The 22528-nt window shown below is 41.9% G+C and overlaps 1 protein-coding gene across 1 annotated transcript in view; it reads right to left on the bottom strand.

Moving 5' to 3' along the window:
- Window positions 1-375: 375 nt before the first annotated feature.
- Window positions 376-22528, bottom strand: part of DGKB (diacylglycerol kinase beta) — a 662201-nt gene continuing 640048 nt past the window's right edge. Inside the window, exon 24 of the mRNA XM_077490704.1 lies at window positions 376-4519. Coding sequence (XP_077346830.1) covers window positions 4412-4519 — 108 coding nt within the window. The 3' untranslated portion in view covers window positions 376-4411. The remainder of the gene's footprint in view (window positions 4520-22528) is intronic.

The raw sequence follows: 22528 nt of genomic DNA, 5'->3' as shown, positions 1-22528 counted from the left end.
TATAGTAACTCTTTTTCTTTTTCATTGAAGGTAAATAATGGCTTCCAAGCAGAAGCAAAGTGCCTTTATTGCATTCTTGATGATGGAGGGGTGCAGGCTGTCCGACATCCACAGAAGGCTACAGAACGTTTATGGAGATGACACCATTGACGAGAGTCACCAATACAAAGACATTGCTCTTGTCAATAGTGTCATCTCCATAAACATTCTGTAACCCTCTGTGGATGTTGGACAGTCGGCACCCTTCCTTTGTCAAGAACTTAATGACAGCACATTGCTTCTGTTTGGAATCCATTATTTACCTGCAACGAAAAAGAAGAAGAGTTAGTATAGAGGAAGAGTTACTCTACCAACATGTGAAATTTTAATGATCTATGCAATTTAAAAAAACAACTTTTGCCCACTGTTGCATTATTTTCGATAGTAGAAGAGGCCACAGTGCCAACCTTACCCTTCCTGAACCCTATTAACTACTGGCACCATTGCATGTTCTGTTCTGGTTTCTACACCACAGCGCCAAAGACATTCTATAAACATGTTAAAATTAGCCTCAATTGTTCCCCAATACTGCTTTGCAAAAACTTCTGCATAAAATATCTTTTTTATTGGTCCCCAAATCCAGCAGTATCCTACCCAGCAACATTGCAGAAGTACATTTATTTAAGTTTATTTAATGCATCAGGCGTGTAATCTCAGCACTTGGCAAGGTAATCAAAACTGCTGTAAATTTTTTTTTCCCAGCCGTGAATTTCATTCAGTGCCCTTGATTAATTATGCATTAACCCATTACTCCGAAGCCTTAGCCAGTAAATCTTTGGCGGGAAACAGTTTGTTACACCAGCGGTTTGAATGGATCAGATTGGATATTTGTGCGCTTGTATAGATTCACACAAATTATTCATGAATCATTTTCTTTCATGGAGGGCATATAGATAAATAAACAAAAACGCAATTTATAATTTACAATAATAATATTAATACTGTCATTGTCACATAATATGTTCATGTCAAGTACATCTTTCAAATGGCAAAGATAGTTAGACCCATTACACTGGAAAAATAAATAGTAAATAAATGTTTTTCTCATGTGTGTCCTAGTCAATGAATCAACAGAACTGTACAGCCAAGACTGGGCTCTTGTTCTGAAACTAGCAGCGCTGTCAATAAGCTACAGTTAAAAGGGGTTATGCAGACAGAATTTATAAAGGAAGCGCTGAAAGCAACGTAAAAGCACGCATATCTTTTTTATTAACTTACATAGGTTGTATAAATTTCACATGCTGGTAAAGTAATTCCGCGTACACACGATCTGACTTTCCGCCAACAAAACCGCAGATTTTTTTCCAAAGGATGTTGACTCAAACTTGTTTTGCATACCCACGTTCGCACAAATGTTGGCCAAAAATTCCGAACTAGAGGACGCGGTGAGGTACAAGATGTACGACGGCCGAGAAAAAGGAAGTTCAATAGCCGGTGCGTCTCCTTCTGCTTGATTACGAGCTTACGTTAACTTTTGTGCGACGGACTTGTGTACACACGATCGGACTTTCCAACAACAAAGGGAAGTTTGCTGAGAACCTGCTCTAAAACATTTGTGGGTGGAAATTCCCGACAGCCGATGGACCCTAGGGTATGCCTACTTCATGAGACCACCATGCCTATTAAACAATATAGGCTATCATTGATATCAAGCCTAATAAACGCAGCAAAGAGTTTAATCCCCTGCTATTGGAAAAATCCTGAGACTCCTTCTTTGAAAGGTTGGTTCAGTAAAATCAATAAAATTCATAATTTGGAGTTGCTAAAGTATAGCGGAGAATCAGGAGAAATGGGATTTGTAAAGAGATGGAAAGTTTGGGGAAAATACCAACAAACACCAAGATACGTCGAAAAGGATGGCAGAAGTAGTGCTGAATGAGTAAGGGGGGGACTGGGTAGATTACTTGATATAGAGGAGAGACCATGAGGGGGGGTAGGGTAGGGGGAATGGTGGAAGGGCGGGAAAATATTTTTGCAAAGGTATGTTTAAGGGAAGTAGATAAATGGAGCCCAACGGGCATGACTGAATATAATAATAAAAAAACACACCACATAGATATGAGAGATAAATGCTACAATGATGTTGAAAAGAGGCGGGGCTACAATGAACGGTAGAGTTGATTTGGGTCCCCCGAACGTGTTCATTGATGTGGCAAAAAGGAAAAAAAAAAAAAAAACCTTTGTGGGTGGAAATTCCCGACAACAGATGTTCGATGGAGCGTACACATGGTCGGACTTTCCGGCAACAAGCTCACATCCAACATTTCCCGTTGGAAAATCCAACCGTGTGTACGCGGAATAACTCTTCCTCAATAGTAACTTTTCTTCTTTTTCATTGCAGGTAAATAAGGGATTCCAAGCAAAAGCAACATGCCTTCACCGAGTTCTCGATGAAGGAGCGGTGCAGGCTGTCCAACATCCTCAGAAGGCTACAGAGTGTTTATGGAGATGACGCCGATGAAAAGAGCAATGTCTTATGATTGGTGACTCTTGTCAATAGTGTCATCTCCATAAACCATCAGTAGCCTTCTGTGGATGTCAGAAAGCCTACATTTCTCCTTCGTCAAGAACTCAGTGCACATTGCTTATGCTTGGAATCCATTATTTACATGCAATGAAAAAGAAAAAGGCCAAGGTGTGTTTTTTTTTTTTTTTCACAACCTTTAATTTTCAATTCAGAGCTAAGCATTTGAAATCCCTTGAAAAAGATGTTAGGATCTCATTCTCATGGGATTTCGAGCATATAGCTCCTCTGGACGGCATAATGATGCCATCTAAGCCTCCTAGGATCATTAAGGGCCAGGCCAAATTAAATATGTGGTCTTTTTAGCAAAAATTTCATAAAAAATGTGAATTTTTTTTATTTTGCAGTGGCTTTTTTAAGACATTTGTATTGGTTGTGCAATAGCAGTAGCTAACTGTCCATGTTTACTTTGCTCTCACACAAAAGTGCATGCCTAATTTGGAATCCCAGCCAACGCTTTAGATGTGGTGTAATTTTGTAAGGCTGAAATCCTATTAGTAGAAGCTTTTTTTTTACATCTAAAGCACATGTGTCAAACACAAGACCCGAATCCAGCCCTCCAGGCCATTTCTGAGGCCCTCTCCTGCAACTGTGGCACCCCCTCACCTCCGCCCCCCACCTTGTCTCAGCTGAGAGGAGGAAAAAACTCCTTTGCAAGATCCTGTACCCCCTTGTCTCCACCTCCCCTGGTCTCAGCATTTAACAGACTCTGGCACTTGACTCCAGCCCTTCCCTGGTCCTCCTCCAGACCCTGCACCTTCTGCTCCCCAGGTTCACCCCCCAGTTTCTTACCAGCAGCAGCACAAGGTGAGGGGGGGCACTGTGATGTTAAGGGGGGTGGAGGACTCTTCACTTCCATTGGTGGTAGGCTCTTGACATCTGTTGTAAGGGGGGGTGGGGTGCTCTGGATATCTAGTTTTACCGATACAATCAGCCCTTTAAGGCCAACCATAATGCCGATCCGACCCACAATGAAATTGAGTTTTATACCCCAGACCTAAAAGCATGCTGGGGATGCTCTTCGCAATCCCTGAAATAAATAATGGCAGTATATTCCTGACTTCAGTCAGAATCAAAAGGAATGTTTTCCCTCTCAGTGCTTGGTTTCTACCCCCCCCCCCATATTATTATTATTCAGAATTTATATCACGCCAACAGTTTGCTCAGTGCTTTACAAAATTAAGGACAGTACAGTTACAACACAATTTAATACATAAGGGCCCTGCTCATCCTGAGAGCTTACAATCTCTTTGGCTAATTAATGGAGCTTAGGTCATACCTGTAAAGGCATATATTTATTGTTTTTTTAAATATTTTTATTTTCCCCGGAAAGTATAGTTCCTAATCAGAAGACATTTTTGTTTTAAAGACAATGTTCCAACTTCTTCTTTTTTTTAACAGCGACAGCTTAAAAATATGTATTATTTATTTCACTCATACTTCTGCTAAAATCTGCACCATTGGCAGACACAGAGCAGAAAGTGGAGAAAATTCATGTTGTAACATATCTCAATGAAAGATCCTCTATAAACTATACAGGGTTGCACTTGCACCACGTCTAGGGTGCACCGTGGATTGGTACGATTTAGCATTCAAATGTGTTACTGATTAAAATGCATGCAGATTCATAGGCTGTCATGTTGTTGTATATAAATTAACACTGACCGCACATGCTTAACAACTTTAAAAAAAAAATATTACAATAAATAAAATTATAATTTACTGGTAAAGTAAAAAAAAAAAAAAATGTAAAATCAATCCTATTATTCAAAGTACTAGTATTTAAGAAGCCCACTGACATAGGTCAAGATACTTTTGTCTTCCCTGTGTGCAGATTTTAGCAAATATTCATTCTTTGCTCCTGTTCATTGTTCCTTTGATGAAAGAGGTGAAGAGGCTGTTCCTCGGGGGAGGTCCCATCAGCATGGGGGCTTGGTTTTTGTGAGTGATCTTGATCTAGAAAAGTAATAAAAAGAGTAGTAGAGTCAGCAATTATATTTAAAAAACAAAAACATTTAAAAAAAAATTATTTTAGCACTATCTGCAGCTCAACCATTTGTTGTGGCCACATTTTTGCATTGTGGGTGTAGGGGGGCGTTGAGGTATAATAGTAACTTAAACAGTTGTTAGGTTTTTGGTGATCCCATTACACACGGTTAGATAAAAAAAATATATATAAAAATATATATTTGGGCAGCACAGTGGTGTAGTGGTTAGCACTCTCACCTAGCAGTAAAAAAGGGTCGCTGGTTCGAATCCCAACCACGACACTACCTGCCTGGAGTTTGCATGTTCTCTCTGTGCCTGCGTGGGCTTCCTCCGGGTACTCCGGTTTCCTCACACACCCCAAAGACATGCAGGTAGGTTAATTGGCTTCTGTCCAAAATTGACCCTAGTATATGAATGGGGACCTTGGATTGTGGGCTCCTTGAGGGTAGGGACCTATGTGAGTGTGCAATGTACAGGGATAGGGACAATTGTAGACACTCACTCAAGTTGAACTGGATGGACTGGTGTCTTTATTCAACCTTACTATGTAACTATATATATAGACACCATTAGTATAAGTGCAAAATAAGGTTGTCCACATGGATAGAAAAGTGAAAAATATAAACCAATAAAGTCCCAACATGAGTACAAATATTCATTAAAAAAAAAATGTACATGAAAGTCCACCAACAACAGTTCTTCCAAATGTGACGATGTCTTCCAAAGAAACTAAGTGATCCTTCACCAAACTTAGGAAATCAACACCCAGAAGTGAATGGATATGTGATCTGCTTACCAGACCAATTTGACTTCTTTACTTCTATACTTGAAATAGTCAAACAGCCGCTTTTGCAGGATAGTGCCTGCTCACATAGGTTTGATATGGTGATATGTAGGAACCTTCCTCCTCGTGGGTGTAGGCAGGATATGAGAGTAGAAAACATCCATAGCGTAATAACGTTTTAATAATAGAAACAAAGTAAAAATGTGTAGCCAAATGGCTCCTTACATTTAAAAGTGCCTATCCTGGCACTGGGGCTGCTGGCTTGTCAAAGAGAATGGTGTATAGAGTCAACCTCGCGTCCACCTCCGTGGATAGCGTCTGTTCCACCGTCTCCCACCGACAACCAGAAGGACCAGAAGTGGCGTCGAAAAACGTGACCAGGGATCACCAAATAGCTAACGACTGTTTAGGTTACTATTATACCTCAGCGCCCCCTACACCCATTTTTCACATGTCATTAGGAGCACATCGCTCTTTAAGGGGAGCAGCAGTTTATATTTTATACTTTTTATTTCACAATTTTTAGATACTGGCACAGCGTTTCACCATATTTCCAATTTTTGCAATATAGAACCACCTGAGCTTCCAGAATCCTGGGCCATTGTGGATATTAAAGCCCAACTCCAAGTTTCCTTTCACTTTAAGTAGTTTGTTTATGCTAAGCTGGTCCAAACAAACTATTTCCTTTACTAATTGATGCGCCCGCTGTCAGAGCTGTATGAACAGTATGTAGAATCAGCTACACACAATATATAGCACTGTTTTCCAGAAATGATGCAGGAACTTCCTGTCTGCTGCCAGGACAAAATCAAGTCCGACTACATGCTTCTGAGTGCTTATCAAAGAATACAAGGCTTCCTTGGATTGGTCAAGGTGGAGATTGTGACATCATCCACCCTCCCCCCTCTACCCCTTGGCCAATCAGAAGAAACCTTCTATCCATTCATAAAAATACAAGGCTTCCTATGAATGCCTGAAAAGCACTCATCCCAACTTAAGTTAAAGTCATTGTAAAACTTTACTTTTTTTTTTTTTGCATGGATATAATAAACATGTTGTATTTACCTGCTCTGTGCAGTGGTTTTGCCCAGAGTGGCCCAGATCCTCCTTTACTCGAGTCCCATGCCGGCACTCCTGGCTCCCTCCCTCTTGTCGGGTGCCCCCACCAGCAAGCATTTTGCCATGGGGGCACCCGAGCCGCTGCTCTGCGTGTGTGTCCATTCACACACAGGGCAGTGGTTCGGACACACCCCCTATATCTCCAGACTTCCTGTTTAAAGACTGGCTTTGCTGACATCCCTTCTGGCTCCAGATCCTGCTTGCTGTTCCACTTCTTTGATCCCTGACTTCTGGCTTGGCTGATTATCCGTTCCGGTTACTGAACTTTGGCTATGTTTTGACTACGTTTTTCTTTTTACTTTTATTATTAAACAAGTGTGATTTAACTGTACTTCTGTCTTGGTCTGATTTCATGGTTTCTGACAATTATTTAAATAAAAGCGTCAGATTTTAAATGCTTGAAACAACTTTTTGAAATAACATTACCATATTAAAGCTTATTCCAGATTTTTGTGATTGGGTTTACATACATATTCAAATAAGTGGACTTGTGTTACTTTATATACTATCTAATGGACACGTACCCAACCTAGAAAGGTTAGCCCTCCTCAAAGGCCACCAAAAATGTCTCATCAGCTAATGAGGCAGTAATAAGATCACTTGCGTGAAAGCCATTGTAAAGATTAGGACAATGACACCAGCTTTGATTTACTTTCCCGTAAACTACCTTAAATTATACGCGCTCCAAAAAGATTAGGTCGACAACGTTTCCTAATTCAAAATTAAAGAAGGAAGACATTTTATGAGTGTCTACTTAGCTCAGAGCTAATTGAAAGTGATTATCAAACTGGCATTTTCCCTGTGACTTTAAGATCCATGCTTTGCACCATAATCGATGTCCCTAATCACGTAATAAAAAGGTTACGCATTGCCGATGGGCTGGAGAGGCGATAACGTTATTCAAAAGTATTAGGAGACATTTTTCTTGATGAAACTACAAGTAATCCATGATCCGTCATTTATTAAATATCAGTTGTCAGAGGTATCGTGGCCGCTGTGGAAAAGGCTCTTCTCGGGGACGAGATGCCACTTCGTTAGAGGCTGCAAAATATATTTCTTTTTAAAGTGCATAGCTGACATTTGCAATGTAAAAATGGATATCTTTTTTTTTTTTTTCTGTGCCATATATTAGCCGTATTGAATAAGAAAGTATGTCATGCATAGGGTAATCATTAAAACAGAAAATGGAGCTTTCATCTTTTTTTTTTTTTGGAATGTGTCATTCTCTTGAAAAGATATTGGAATAAAAGGATCACCAGTCGCTACTGACTTCAACTTTAAAGGATAAAATGTACTTTTACAGCACATTAGCTCTTTTAATATATGCAGGGATATCAGGCAACTTTGCAAATATAACCCCTTACCACCTTTTTTTTTTCTCCAATGCTTTTAGAGCTCAGGCCCAGGCTAGTGAAAGTATTGCATTGTTTACATTAAGCAAGTCTGCAGTGATCTGTAAGGGAGTGTGCAGAGCAGTCAGGGGAGGCAGGTGAGGCAGAGCCATGAATATAAACCCCCCTCCCCCCAAAAAAAAAAAACAAAGAAAAAAAGACTGAGCTTTGAGGGCTTGGCAATCTGGGGTCACAGAGACCTACCCCACCGCTGGTCAAAATTTGGGGCTCCTACAACCTATGGTTCCGGAGATACGGGGCTCCTTGTGCAGCCTGACAGACGCTACATACACCACACACAGTCGGAATATCCGACAAAACTGTCCGATCGGACACATTCCGTCGGAATCTCCGACTGTGTGTTCAAGGGCTTAGAATCACTTCACTCTCTCAGCTCTTTCTGGGTACCTTTTCTGCTAAACCTAATAGGAGAAATCCTAATAGACATAGCAATGAGGATAAGCGCTCACAATATCATAACAGACCTCCTGCTAATCACTATAACAGGGGTAGTGCTTATCCTTCACAGACACCTTATGCAAATGATTTCAGTTATCAGAGACATAGAGGTTTGAGAAATGACCCTAGGGATGATTTTGACAACTATAGAGGCCGAGATAGGCAGACCCCTAGGCGTAACCTTATTCCTCTTCAAAACAGATACACCCCTCTCTTGCGCCATCAGGATGATAATTATGGATTAGAGTCGGTTATTACCAGGCACCCCAATCAATTTGTTGATTATCAAACTTGACGCACACAAGATCAGGTTGAGTCCCCTTTGGAATTCAACAGAGTGGAACAAGCACGTTTTTTTCCCATGGACAACTTCGGACCCAAAAGGGGACACGAAGAAAGAGAGGCATCAGAGGGGGGAGGAGGATCAGGTCCAAAGAGAAAAAGGCAATAGACATCAGTGGAGTTTTTAATTTGAGTTCGGCTCAACTCTCTTGAGGTGAACAGAGAGTTATTAGCCAGGGACTTAAATTCGCTCCCCCCCTCCCCCCCCCCCCCGGAGACTTAATAAATTCAAAACTTTTATAGATGTCCAAAAAATGTATCCGTAATATGAACATTAAAAGATATATTTTATCTAATCCCGTGGTCAATCATAGGCAGGTAAGTGTCAACACTGCGCCTCAGTTTGTAACCACCAATAGTGTATCTGGTGTTAATCCTTCGGCTAGTTTTTCTCAAAATGTGGAGGGTGGAAGTAGGGTGGCTACCATACGGAACTTCGGAATGTCTCACTGTTCAACCCTCCAGGTTTTGTTGCCCCTTCTGTTCAGATCTTTAAAGAGATGGTCGCTAAGGACCTTGTGGCCCTTAAAATACCAAAATTTGGGAGTCAGAATGACTTCCAAGCAGGTTTAAAACAGATCTTCACACACAGTGATATTGTTATACGCCCCGCACATAAGGGTGGTGGGGTGGTTATCTTAAATAAAAGTGATTACTTAGAGTCTATGCAAACCTCCTGGCCGTCCTATAATTAGCGGTATAGACTCCATTACGGCCAGAATTGGGAAGTATGTAGATGAGTTTCTACAGCCTTTGGTTGTGGCCACTCCCTCACATCTGAAAGATACTACCCAAGTTATCAAATTGCTGGCAGATTGTATATGGAATGAAGAATGTATTCTGGCAACAGCTGATGTTACTTCCTTATACACTATAATTTCACATCAGGATGGCCTAGATGCGGTTAAGTTCTATTTGGAAACTGACCATACTCTGACCACTATTCAGAAAGATTTCATTATTTGGTTTTTGCCACAAGCCATAACTACTTTTGGTTTGGGGGCAACTTCTTCTTGCAAACTTGTGGTGTTGCCATGGGTGCCAGGTTCGCCCCAAGTTTGGCGAACTTGTTTATGGCCCGATGGGAACGTGAAGTAATTGATATAGACCCCCCTGTCGAGTTACGTCTTTGGTCAAAGGTACATTGATGATGTACTTGTGATTTGGGAAGGGGATCTACCTTCTCTAGAAGCCTTTTTGCCAAATTGAATTCCAACACTTTGGGTATTGATTTACAGCATGAGGCAAGTGAATCGTGGATTAAATTTTTAGATCTCAACATATTTGTTAGAGATGGACGTTTGGTTACTACCACGTTCTTTAAAGAAACGGACTGCAATTATGATTTATAAAGGAGCCCCCTCCTTACGCCATATGATTGCTCCTAATGTTATTGATCCTCCTAAAACGGTTTTGTTTTTTCAAACAATTAATGTTTTTTTCCCCTGCAGGAAATGTATCATTTGCCATATTAATTCATTTAGAGGTAGAAAATGTGAAACATTTAATTCTACCCAAACCAATAAGGTTTACAATATTGAATCGTTTATTACATGCTCTACGGAGTGTGTGGTATATTTGATTCAGTGCCCGTGCTCCAAACAGTACATTGGGTGTACTAAACGAGCTCTACATGTACGTTTGGAAGAGCATGTAGGTAACATTAGGAGAGGCTTCACCAAGCATTATCTTTCTAGACATTATGCTAAACATCATGGTAAACAAATTAAAGGTACTTTTTTTCTCCCGATTGATAAAATTTGTCCACATTGGAGGGGTACTAATAAGGTTAGGGTGATCTCTAGACTCGAAACTAAATTGGTTTTCGACTTGAAGTCTTATGTGCCATTCGGATTGAATGTTGATTGGGATATTAATTGTTTTCTTAATAATGCCTAGAGTGTGTTTTTTTTTTTTCAGTCATTTTTATATTATTATTATTCAATTAATCTACCGTCTTAGGTATCAATTTGTATGGTTTTATGCAAATTTGTCAACTTTTATGCTAATATATTGTGGTTGATCCCAATATGACTCTCATGCGGCGTTGTCTGACGTGTTTTTGTTATTAATGTACTTGTTTTATATTTCAAATAACCAGTAGTTGGTGCTGTGACAATGATTTTTATCTCTGCATCTGTCCCGCTCGTTTTGGCATACTATGAATATCGATGGTGCAGTTTGCGCCGTTTGTTTTTCTATTTTTGCCCTTTTTGCCCTAAGTTAAAATGGTGCCTTTGCATTATATAAGAAGTCTTGTGATGACACAACCTCAAACCTCAGACAATCCCCAGACAATCACCAGACGACATCCGCTTGTGACGAAACGCCGCGTAGGGAGGTGCTTTGACGTCTCGTTGGAGGTGTAGCTCTGCGGAGGACAGCGAGTAGGGAGAGTGTTATGGGACACCGATGATTTTATATTGCAACTTTCTTGTAAGTGCGATCTATTTATTTTTATTAAACTCTTTATTTAAATACTACACAATGGGAGCTTTTATTATTTTTATTCCCTGGTACCGATCCAGGATCAGCTTGTCAGGTCAGCTCGAGGCGAGGTGACAGATGCACACCGTAGGGGTCAGGCTGACTGCTGCGGACGGGGGATCCCACCGGGGTTAGAGCGTAAGATTCCCTGGGGCGCGGAGTCTAAGAGCCAGCAGGTGTTCACCAGCGCCTCTAGTGGTGAGGATGGACTTGGCTGCAACTGGCTCCAGGTCGCAACCCCCAGGGTCCCCCAGCTCTAACCCACAGTAGGCAACAGGAGGATAGGGATGGTGAGGGACAAAGCCAGGGTCGGTGCCACAAGCAGACAGGAATAGTCAGGGACACGCCAAAAGGTCAGGATCACAGGCAAACAGGGATAGTCAAGGACACGCCAAAGTCGGTAACGGAACAACAGCAGAGCACACGGCAGGTAACAGGAAGCTAACACACAAAGGTTGATCAGCAGGGCTGGCCTGAAGTGCACAGGTTAATATAGAGCTCTCTGATAGGAGCTAGGGTGGAGTCATGCCAGAGGATGGATTACAAAAGCAGTCAGGTGAGGGTCGGCTGGTCTCTAGAGATGAACACATGGAAACAGGTAAGCAAACCATTGCAAAACCATGACAGTACCCTCCCTCTTACGAGGCCTCCCCCTCCCCCGCCTGGGTCCAGGCTTAAAGGGAAACTCCAGATGGAACCTCCTCAACAGACTAGGAGCAAAGACCTCAGATGCAGTGATCCAAGACCTCTCCTCAGGGCCAAACCCTTTCCAATGTACAAGGTACTGAAGAATGCCTTTACGGAGCCGGGAATCCAAAACTTGACTAACCTCGTATTTTAGATTATCCTCAGAGACTGGAACCGAGGTAGGGAGAGGATGAGAGGACTTAAGGACTAAAGGCTTTTTAGGAATGGGTAAGGGCATGAGAAGATCAGCCTGAGCAGGGTCTCCCAGACCCTTAAAGATGAGCTGGGCATCCAGAACGGGACCACCAGACTGGGCAGAGGTCAGAGGATCCCTGAGGTCAGGTTGGTTAGAAGGTGACATGTCACAAGAGTCAAGCTGGATAGCTGAAACACAAACAGTATGCAGAGAACCCTGAGAAAAAGATTGAAAACCCCACCTGGCCGAATGAGGCAGTCTATCCAAAGGATGGATTGAGCCTCTTAAATGGGTTTGAATGAACATAGTAGCAGTAGGGTGAGGCGAGGTCACAGAAGGTCCTGAACAAGGAGCAGGAAGCTCATTGGGCATGGGCTGGACTGGCATAACTGGTGCAGAGGCCGACTGAATAGTATTGTCAGGTGTAGTGACCATCTCAATCACATCACAGGGCATAGCAATTGTGGAACTTGCAGACAAGTTAGCCTGGTTGTGCGTCCAAGGGAGATTAGGGACAGGCAAAGGTAAATGGTTATGCGAACTGGAGTGAATGATCGACTCAGGTTCATAGGTGGGCCCCTCATCCAGAGTACCACATGATCTAGAGAGTGCATCAGTCCAACTATTGCAGGACGCATCCCAGAGATCGCTATATACAGCGGGAATAGCAGAAGAACTGGGATGGTGGTAACAGGAAGTTTCTCTTTTGGGGTACCCTTGAGTAGGCAGGAAGAGGAACAGGAGGAACCCCATGCCAGGATCTGTCCAGCAGACCAGTCGACGTGTGGAGAATGGAGCCGTAACCAAGGAAGACCTAATATGATAGGAGATGAAGCCTTAGGTAAGGCAAGGAAGGATATCCACTCCTGGTGGAGTGTCCCTACTGACATCTTAACAGGAAGAGTCTGGAAGCGGATAGGGCCCCCTGGGAGAACAGTGCCATCAATCGCCAAGACCACCAATGGCGTTGTAAGGGGTAAAAGGGTAAGTCTCATGGAGGATGCAGTTTCCCAATCCATGAAATTGGCAGCGGCTCCGGGAATCCAGATGTGCTGAGACCGAACAAGAGGAAGCACCGACATGAAGCAACACAGAAAGGAGAAGACGAGAAGGTGAAGGTGATATTTCAGGGTCTAATACTCCACCTTCCAGATGTATTAGCCCTGAGCATTTTTCCAGACGAAGAGAACAAGTGTCACGGAAATGACCTTTGGCCCCACAATAGAGGGATAGGCCCAGAGTTCTGCGCCTAGCACGTTCTTCGGGAGATAATTTAGTCCAGCCCAACTGCATAGATTCCTCAGTAGGCAGGGGGTGCTCCTTGGAACGAAGAGAAGGGACTGGGAGCTCAGGCTGCCTAAAGATCGGGGAGTGCTGGCGTCTTTTTTCCAGGGCCCTCTCCTGAAAGCGAATATCGATCTGGTTACACAAGGTGATGACACTGTCCAGATCAGCAGGAAGGGATCTTCCTGCTAATTCATCCTTCACTCTATCAGAGAGACCATGTAAAAAGGTTGCAACTAGGGCCTCATTATTCCTGCTCAATTTAGCTGTGAGGATACGGAACTGAAGAGCATACTGTCCCACAGACGCGGACTCTTGACGGAGACGTAAAAGAGCGCTAGCCACTGAGGAGACATGACCCGGTTCCTCGAAGATATTCCGAAAAAGTTTCAAGAAATCAGACAGGCTAGAAACCACTGGATCATTCAGTTCCCACAGAGGGGCAGCCCAAGCTAACGCCTCGCCAGACAGGAGGGATATGATATATGCAAATTTTGCCCGATCGGACAGGAAGTTTTGGGGCTGAAGTTCAAAATGAATTGTGCACTGGCTAAGGAACCCCCTGCAAGCCTTGGAGTCCCCAGAGAAATGGGCCGGAGCTGGTAGTTGTAATGAATGTGTGGCTGCGACTGATGCGATAGGTGCAGCAGCAGATAGCGGTTGAGGTTGTTGAACTGGGGGTCCTATGAGGCCTGAACCTGTCAAATCTTGAAGGAATCGCATCACCTGGGTCTGATGCGATTCTTGGGTCTCAAGTCTGCGAACTAAGCCCTGCAACGGATCGACTGCAGGAAGTGGCACGTCAGCCGGGTCCATGGCTGATCAAACTGTCAGGTCACCTCGAGGCGAGGTGACAGATGCACACCGTAGGGGTCAGGAGTGCACCGCAAGGTTGTGGGCCCTACGGCTGACTGCTGCAGACGGGGGACAGATCCCACTGGGGTTAGAGCGTAAGATTCCCTGGGGCGTGGAGTCTAAGAGCCAGGAGGTGTTCACCAGCGCCTCTAGTGGTGAGGATGGACTTGGCTGCAACTGGCTCCAGGTCGCGACCCTCAGGGTTCCCCAGTTCACACCCACAGTAGGCAACAGGAGGATAGGGATGGTGAGGGACAAAGCCAGGGTCGGGGCCACAAGCAGACAGGAATAGTCAGGGACACGCCAAAAGGTCAGGATCACAGGCAAACAGGGATAGTCAAGGACACGCCAAAGTCGGTAACGGAACAACAGCAGAGCACACGGCAGGTAACAGGAAGCTAATACACAAAGGTTGATCAGCAGGGTTGGCCTGCAGTGCACAGGTTAATATAGAGTTCTCTGATAGGAGCTAGGGTGGAGCCATGCCAGAGGATGGATTACAAAAGCAGTCAGGTGAGGGTCGGCTGGTCTCTAGAGATGAACACATGGAAACAGGTAAGCAAACTATTGCAAAACCATGACACAGCTGTATTGCGGCATAGGTTTTTGGGAGACCGAATTCCCTGGGCTTGCTGAGACCATTCTATTGGTCTTTGGAGTCGGTAAGGAGAATATTTGCTCACTTCCTGGGTGTTTTTCCACTTGGCAAAGGGATTTTCATACTCACTGATCTTCGTTGGCAATTCACCTAAGGACTTGTATATATGGACTGATTTTCACTATACTTTTTACTTTTTGGGACTCTGCCTTCATTTTCACTTTTAGCATTTTTTCACCAGATTTTTTTGGTCACTTTTTTTTTTTTTGATGTTTATTATATATGCTTAATTCTAGTGTGCAAATCTATTATACTTAAGCAGAGTTTGTGCTATTAATCCAGCATATTTCTTGATATATTATTATTTATGTACATTTTTCACTATTGCTGCACTTCTTTTTTATTTGTCACTGATTTAGGGGTTTTCTTGTATTCTAAAACTCGAAGTGCTGGCTGCTCTACCGATTGATTTTTTATATTTTTTTGGACATTCATATCCTTTCTCTAGCGCGGCGTTTGGCCTTTGGCTGTTTTTTATTTGTATTTACAACAGTACTTAAAAGGCTGAAAGGCTGCAAAGTCCCTGTTTGGAGGGAAGAGTACAGCAAACTGAGCTTAGTACTTCTGCTGTGGCCTTTGAGGATGAATTACTCCGCCATGTATGCATCTACAGAGGTCAGTGAGGGTTTCTTCCTAATATCCTTTACTCTTGTTATGAATATATAAATATTTGAATGTCTGTAGCCTGACCACAGTTTCACTTTAAAGGTAATGTTATGAAAAAAAAACATGGATGCTACCTTTGCCAAAAATGCTAGATGGCTGACTGTCACGCTGGCCCTCTTGCTCCAATGCTTTGGGTCTCTGACCTGGAACAAGCATGCAGATCGGAAGTTTTAACTTTTCTCCAAATTTTTTGAGCTGCATACTTGTTTGAGATCATCAGTGACTCATTAACTTCTAAGAGGCCCACTATAAGAGCCAGGAATCTAGCATCTTCAGAAAAATGGCAGAAATAGCATTTCTGCCATGACAGTATTACTTTAGGCCTGTTTATACCTACCTCCCTGTATTCACCCTTGCAACCCCTTCTTATTGTATGCATGGAGCGTGTTCTGACCAGCTATGCTTCACTCAGCACTGATCATTGCCAAGGCCACATGTAGCCGGTCCTCCATGGGATTCGTTCTTCCATAACCAGTAAAAGAGACTCCAAAATTACCTTGTGCAAATTACCAATGAGGCATTCCATATTTGTTTTACACTTCACTTATCAAACACAATGCTAATTAATATTCAAATGAGCAAGTGCATATTCATTTTGGTAAATCATTAAGAACGTAATTAAATTATATTCCATCTACAATGATATCCAGTCTACAATGATATTCAATCTTCTATTTGTCATCATTTTTATACCATCAGTCATGACAGCAGGACATGAGGCTTGTGCTGAGTGCCAAATTTTTTAGTATAAAAGAAAAAAAATGTGTGTGTCAATATATATGTCTATCTATCTATTAAAAAAAAAAAAAATTATATATATATATATATATATATATATATATATATATATATATATATATATGTATATTATAAATATTATATTATAAAATATATATATATATATATATATATATATATATATATATATAAAACATACATATATGTATGTATATATATATATATATATATATATATATATATATATATATATATATATATATATATATATATATACACATACATACATACATACATACATACATACACATATATATATATATATATATATATATATATATATATATATATATATACAAACAGTTGTGCTCATAAGTTTACATACCCTGGCAGAATTGATGATTTCTTGGCCATTTTTCAGAGAATATGAATGATAACAAAAACTTTTCTTTTACTCATGGTTTGTGTTCGGCTGAAGCCATTTATTATCAATCAACTGTGTTTACTCTTTTTAAATCATAATAACAACAGAAAACTACCCAAATGAGCCCGATCAAAAGTTTACATACCCTGGTGATTTTGGCCTGATAACATGCACACAAGTTGACAAAAGGGATTTGAATGGCTATTATCTACTTCAATACCGGGCACTTACACCCCCTTCCTGCCCAGGCCAATTTTCAGCTTTCAGGGCTGTCGCTGTTTAAATGACAATTGCGCGGCCATGCTACACTGTACCCAAACATCATTTTTATCATTTTGTTCCCACAAATAGAGCTTTCTTTTGGTGGTATTTGATCACCTCTGGGGTTTTTATTTTTTGCTAAACTAATAAAAAAAAAAATTTACATTTTGAAAAAAAAAAAGGTTTTCTTTTCTTTCTGTTAAAATTTTTTTTTGTAAATAAGTATGTTTTCTCCTTCACTGATAGGCACTGATAAGGCGGCACTGCCAGGTACTCATAAGGCAGCACCGATGAGGTGGCACCAATGAGGTGGCACTGATGGGCACCGACGATGGACACTGACGGGCACTGGTAGGCAGCACTGATGGGTGGCATTGATATGCAGCACTGATGGGCATTGATAGGTGGCACTTATGGGCACTCATGGGTGGCACTGGTGGGCACTGATAGGTGGCACTGATGGGCACTGATAGGCGGCACTGCTGGGCACCGATATGTGGCACTGATATCCGACACTGATAGATGGAATTGATAGGCATCATTGATGGCACTGGCAGGCATTGGGAATGGGCACTGATTGGCAGCTGCCTGGGCACTGATTGGTATATATATATATATATATATATATATATATATATATATATATATATATATATATATATATATATACACATATATTTAAAAACTGTCATTATTAGTTTCGGATTTTGGCCTGCATTTTTGGTTTCGGTACCAAAATTCCCATTTGGTGTACCTCTCAAAGGAATCCTTCCTAATCCCTTAGGAGGCAACTGGATATTCCCTTGGATCAACTACCTATGGTGTCCTTACCTTTTATGTCGCGTACACATGACCGGACTTTCCGGCAGAAAAGGTCCAACGGTCTTCCTGATGGACTTTCAATGGACTTCCGAACGAACGGACTTGCCCAGACACGAACGGACTAAAGTCCATTCGTTTTGAACGTGATGACGTATGGCGGGACTAGAAAAGTAAGTTCAATAGCCAGTAGCCAATAGCTTCCCTTGCATCATATTTGGTCCCTTGGACCAGCATACAGAAGAGCGGTTTTCCCGATAGGAATTGAGTCCGTCGGACAGATTTGAAACATGTTCTATTTCTAAGTCCTTTATAATTTTTAAAAGAAAAAAGATCGGATTATCCCACACACGATTGGAATATCCGACGGAATGATTCCGTCCGGGCCTAGTCTGCCGGAAAGTCAGGTCATGTGTACGCGGCATTAATCAAACATCAATAGGCACAAGTGAATGCACTGAGGTTTGATTCGCCAGTGGTTTGGCAATCAATACTGTGAACCACTTTAAAGGCAGGAGGTGAACTTTGAAAAGCAATTGTGGCACCTGTGGGGCTTCTTTGCAATCTATCCAATAGATAGCATGGGAAGCCATGCACTACTGCCAATACAAAAAAATAAAAAATAAAATTGAAATAATAAATGTACTGTGGGGAGAGGGGGATTTTTTTATGTGGCTTTGAGGACAACATGAAATAGCCTTTAAATAGCAGGTTTAGGTGATGCCTTGAAGGAGTATTTGGTGTTATGGAACAACGTAAGAAAGGAAGCAACCCTGAGTTCTGCACACCATCAGGACCCGACAGTCACTATTGTAGAAGCAGCCTTAAAGTGGTAGTAAACCCGCAATTCTTTTTTTTTTTTTTTTAAACCTGCAAAGCAAAAGGCATAATGAGCTAGTATGCACCGCATACTAGCTCATTATGAATTACTTACCTTAGAACTTACCTTACCTTAGAACGAGGCCCCGACATCTGGCCTGATCCACGCCGAGGGAGCTGACATGCTCCCTCGGCGTTTCTTCCGGGTATGGCGGCTCCGGCGCTGTGAGTGGCCGGAGCCACGATATCGTCACACCCACGCATGCTCGTGGGAGATTTCATTCCGGCCGGCCGGCCGGCCACTGCCGTATTTTCAGGCCGAGAATCCCCTTGTGCGCATGCGCCGCTGCAGTCAGCGGCGCATACCGAGGGGAATATCTACTAAACCGTATAGGTTTAGGAGATATTTTTTTTACCTACAGGTAAGCCTTATTATAGGCTTTCCTGTAGGTAAAAGTTAAAAATTTGAGTATACAACCACTTTAAGTCTCGTACACACAATCGGAGATGTGTGATGACAGGCTGTTGGCGGAAAATCCGGCTGTTTGTACGCTCCATCGGACAATTGTTGTCAGATTTTCCACAGACAAATGTTGGATGGCAGGTTTTAAAATTTTCCGGACAAATGTGTGTTGTCGGATTTTCCGAGCGTGTGTACACAAGTACGTCAGACAAAAGTCCAAAGTACAAACACGCATGCTCGGAAGCAAGGACAAGCGGTCGGTCTTGTAAACTAGCGTTCGTAATGGAGAATTAACATTAATATATGAAATCTCGAAGTGTAGCGCACATTCTCTTCTTCTTTAATGCGATAATAATGAAGCTGCTTTGCTTTGGTGATACTGATGCAGTTATTGCAAACAAATTTTCAAAGGCTTTTTTTTTATCAAGTGATATAAAGAATAACATTATTATGCTTCTTTTTTTTTTTATTTGGGCAAGTTATCAGAACACCATTATCCGTAGTTTTTAAGCTCAAAGATAGAACTATGTTGGTGTCCCTTGTCAATTTTACATTGTATTTTTTTAAATGTAACTGCCTACTCCCAAACTGTCATTTGAAGTAAAACACATAGCCAAGTATTATTCTACACAATTTTTTTATTGTGCATTAAAAAAAGAAAACAAATAAAATTAGACATGCTATCTGCCAATAGAACTTCACCAAAAAGTGCATTCTATGCATTCAAAAATATAGAAAATATAACAAATCAAATCATTATTCAACCAAAAAAAAAAATGTCAAAGCAATAACTCCAAGGCCAATAATAAATAACACATTATCTCCTCCGATTCCGCATGTCTGGTTGACGAACGGGTGTTCAGAAACTAACTGAAAAGCGCAAAATGAAAAGTGCGAATCAACACTCATCAAACTTCTATTAACACGAAATTAGGAGAAGGAGGCCAAAGGATGGCGATAAAGAGCTGAAAAACAACAGTGCGTCACTACATTCATATTTGTTGGTCAACAATTGGAACCTCGAGTGGCACCCCTAGTTTTTGTAGGTTATGAAAGAACGGCCCTGACAGCATATTTTTGACTGTGGAACTTTTTTCATTGGCACTTCTGTACTGGAAGTGGCTAGAATTATGGACCACTTGGTGTGCCAGTAAATCTAATTGCAACTTTATCCAATGGCATGTTGGCTATGTCTAGATTTGTGAAGTGTATCTTGGTGCCATGGTGAGCTGTGCATCCAACAGTCATGGCCGTATGTGTGGGAGGCAGATTGACACAGCAGTAAGAACCCAACATGAGGGTTCTAATCCTTCCCCATCCTAATCAAAATTGAAAACAAATGTTGGCTTGACATACTGTACGCCAACCTTTCTCAACCTTTTCAACACAGAGGAACTCTTGAAATAGCTTTCTGGTCTCAGGGAATCCCTGCTAAAAATTACCATATCCAAGGCTTTTTCTTTCCAACGGGAATGCGGGGGAATGCAGTTGCGGCACCTCCAACACTAATTGTAGTTTATGGCAAGGTGTGCTGGATGGTCTATTGATGCTGGCTGCTGGGGGGATACATTTTCACTGGTGGGGATCTATTTTTTTGTTGGGGTCTATTGTTGCTGGGTAGATCTATTGATGTTTTCTGGGGGGTCTTATCTTGCTGGGAGGTCTTATCTTGCTGGGAGATATCTACTGTTGAGGGAGAGGTCTATTGTTGATGACTGCTAGTGGGTCTATTGATGCTGACTGCTGGGAGATCTGTTGTTGCTGCTGACGGTCTTTTCTTGCTGGGGTGGTATTTTGTTGTGGGGGGGAATTGTTGCTGGGAGGAAGTCTTTTGTTGTTTGGGGGGTCCATTGTGGTGGGGTCCGTTGTTGCTGAGGGAGTTTAATGTTGCTGGGGTGGGGTCTATTAAATTTCATACAAATTACTTAGTAGCACAAAGGGATACTTGGTTCTGTATTCTCTAAAAGGGGCGGTAATGGGAGGTTTGTAGGGGGTGGAGCTAAGAGACAGTGCTCAGAGGTGGGTAGGGGGGCAATGAGTGACTCAGAAAGGGGGAGTTCCTGTCCCTATTCGCTAATAAAAAAAGGTTTGACTATATCTACAACTCATCGTACATTAGTGTGATGGTCATTGGGAAGAATGCGCCTTACACTTTTGGTTATTGGGAAGGATTACCCCTCATAGATAGCCAAAATCAATGGTGTCTGTGGGAACTTATCTGAAAAGTAGAAATTGCTCATTGCTCAAGGAACACCTAGCAATCTCTGGAGAAACCCTAACGTTCCATGGAACCCTGTTTGAGAAACCCTACAATATAAGTAATGGTTTGTTCGTGTAGATGCCTGAAAAAAAAAAAGAAAACAACGGGCCATGTTTGCACAATCCACAACGTGGAAGCCTGAACCTTTGGTTGGCTCATTAATAGCTGTTTTTACCACCCAGCCCATATTAATGATTCCAGTAATTTGGTAATCCCATAAGTGGTAATTACTTGATTAATTTCGGCCTGGCACCTGTGATCCCGTGACATCGTGGAGAACGTTAATCAATGGGGCCCTTTTTACAATCAACATATTCATCTGCGGAATGGTAAATAATGTAGAGTTTTTGACACTTATGCTATGGCCCAGGTATTCAGAATAAGCTTAGCGCGCCACTATAAAATGTGCTTTTGAGAAACAAGATCATGAATGCCCCCTTTAAGTAACACATGTGGAGATATTTCAAACGCTCGGGACCCCCGAATGCATTTTTATGGCCTATTTAAGAAAATATATGTCGATGTGATGATGTTTTACTAACATATTAAGGGCTCCTTTAAATTTGATGCATACATTTTGGGATTCTGTCAAAAATAGCATTTTTTTCCCCCTTTCTCTAAACAAGATTTAATGAGTATAAATTCAAGTGTGAAAGGTTATTTTGGCAGATCTCCTGGGTCCCAACACCTCGGACTGTTGTACGAATGTGGTCGGGGGGGTTTTAGTGTTTGTTGTTGCTGCTGCATATTTTCGAGCCGTGGAACAACAGCTATTTTCTTTTTTGTGAGCTAAGAAGGGGACTTAAAATTTTTCGAAAATGCATGCGGACTTCCTATAACAGCTTCTATTCACTACTTACCAATGTTTTACTTATGTCCCATATTATAAGCTGTATTTTCTTCAGAACCTTGGAGGGTATGCTAAGACATTTACATCAGCTTCTGTCCTTGTGAAATGAATGTACCATCTACTTTTGGGGGACAGGTACGTTTTGGTTCAAAACTAATAACACCTAATGAAACTTTTACTCTTGTAGCACCCTCCCAGATTGGTGCAGATTGTTAGGTAAATTTAGTGTAGCGCCTCTGTAATCAGTGGAGTGGGGGGTTGATTATTCTGGTCTGCTCAGTGTTTCACAGGCTGCTGTCCTGATTACTTCCCCCCTGTATTCTAGAAGATTCTAGAACCATAGCAGAATGGAGAACAGGATGGGCAGCCTGAATATTTATGGGGAATCCAGCCAAGCTCTGTGGTAGGTGTAGG

Source organism: Lithobates pipiens, unplaced genomic scaffold, assembly GCF_037356315.1.
Source record: "Lithobates pipiens isolate NorthernLeopardFrog02 unplaced genomic scaffold, aLitPip1_a1.2 Scaffold_19, whole genome shotgun sequence".
Lineage (NCBI taxonomy): Eukaryota > Metazoa > Chordata > Amphibia > Anura > Ranidae > Lithobates > Lithobates pipiens.
Note: the sequence above shows the minus strand (reverse complement) of the source record. Positions and strands in the feature narration are given on the sequence as shown.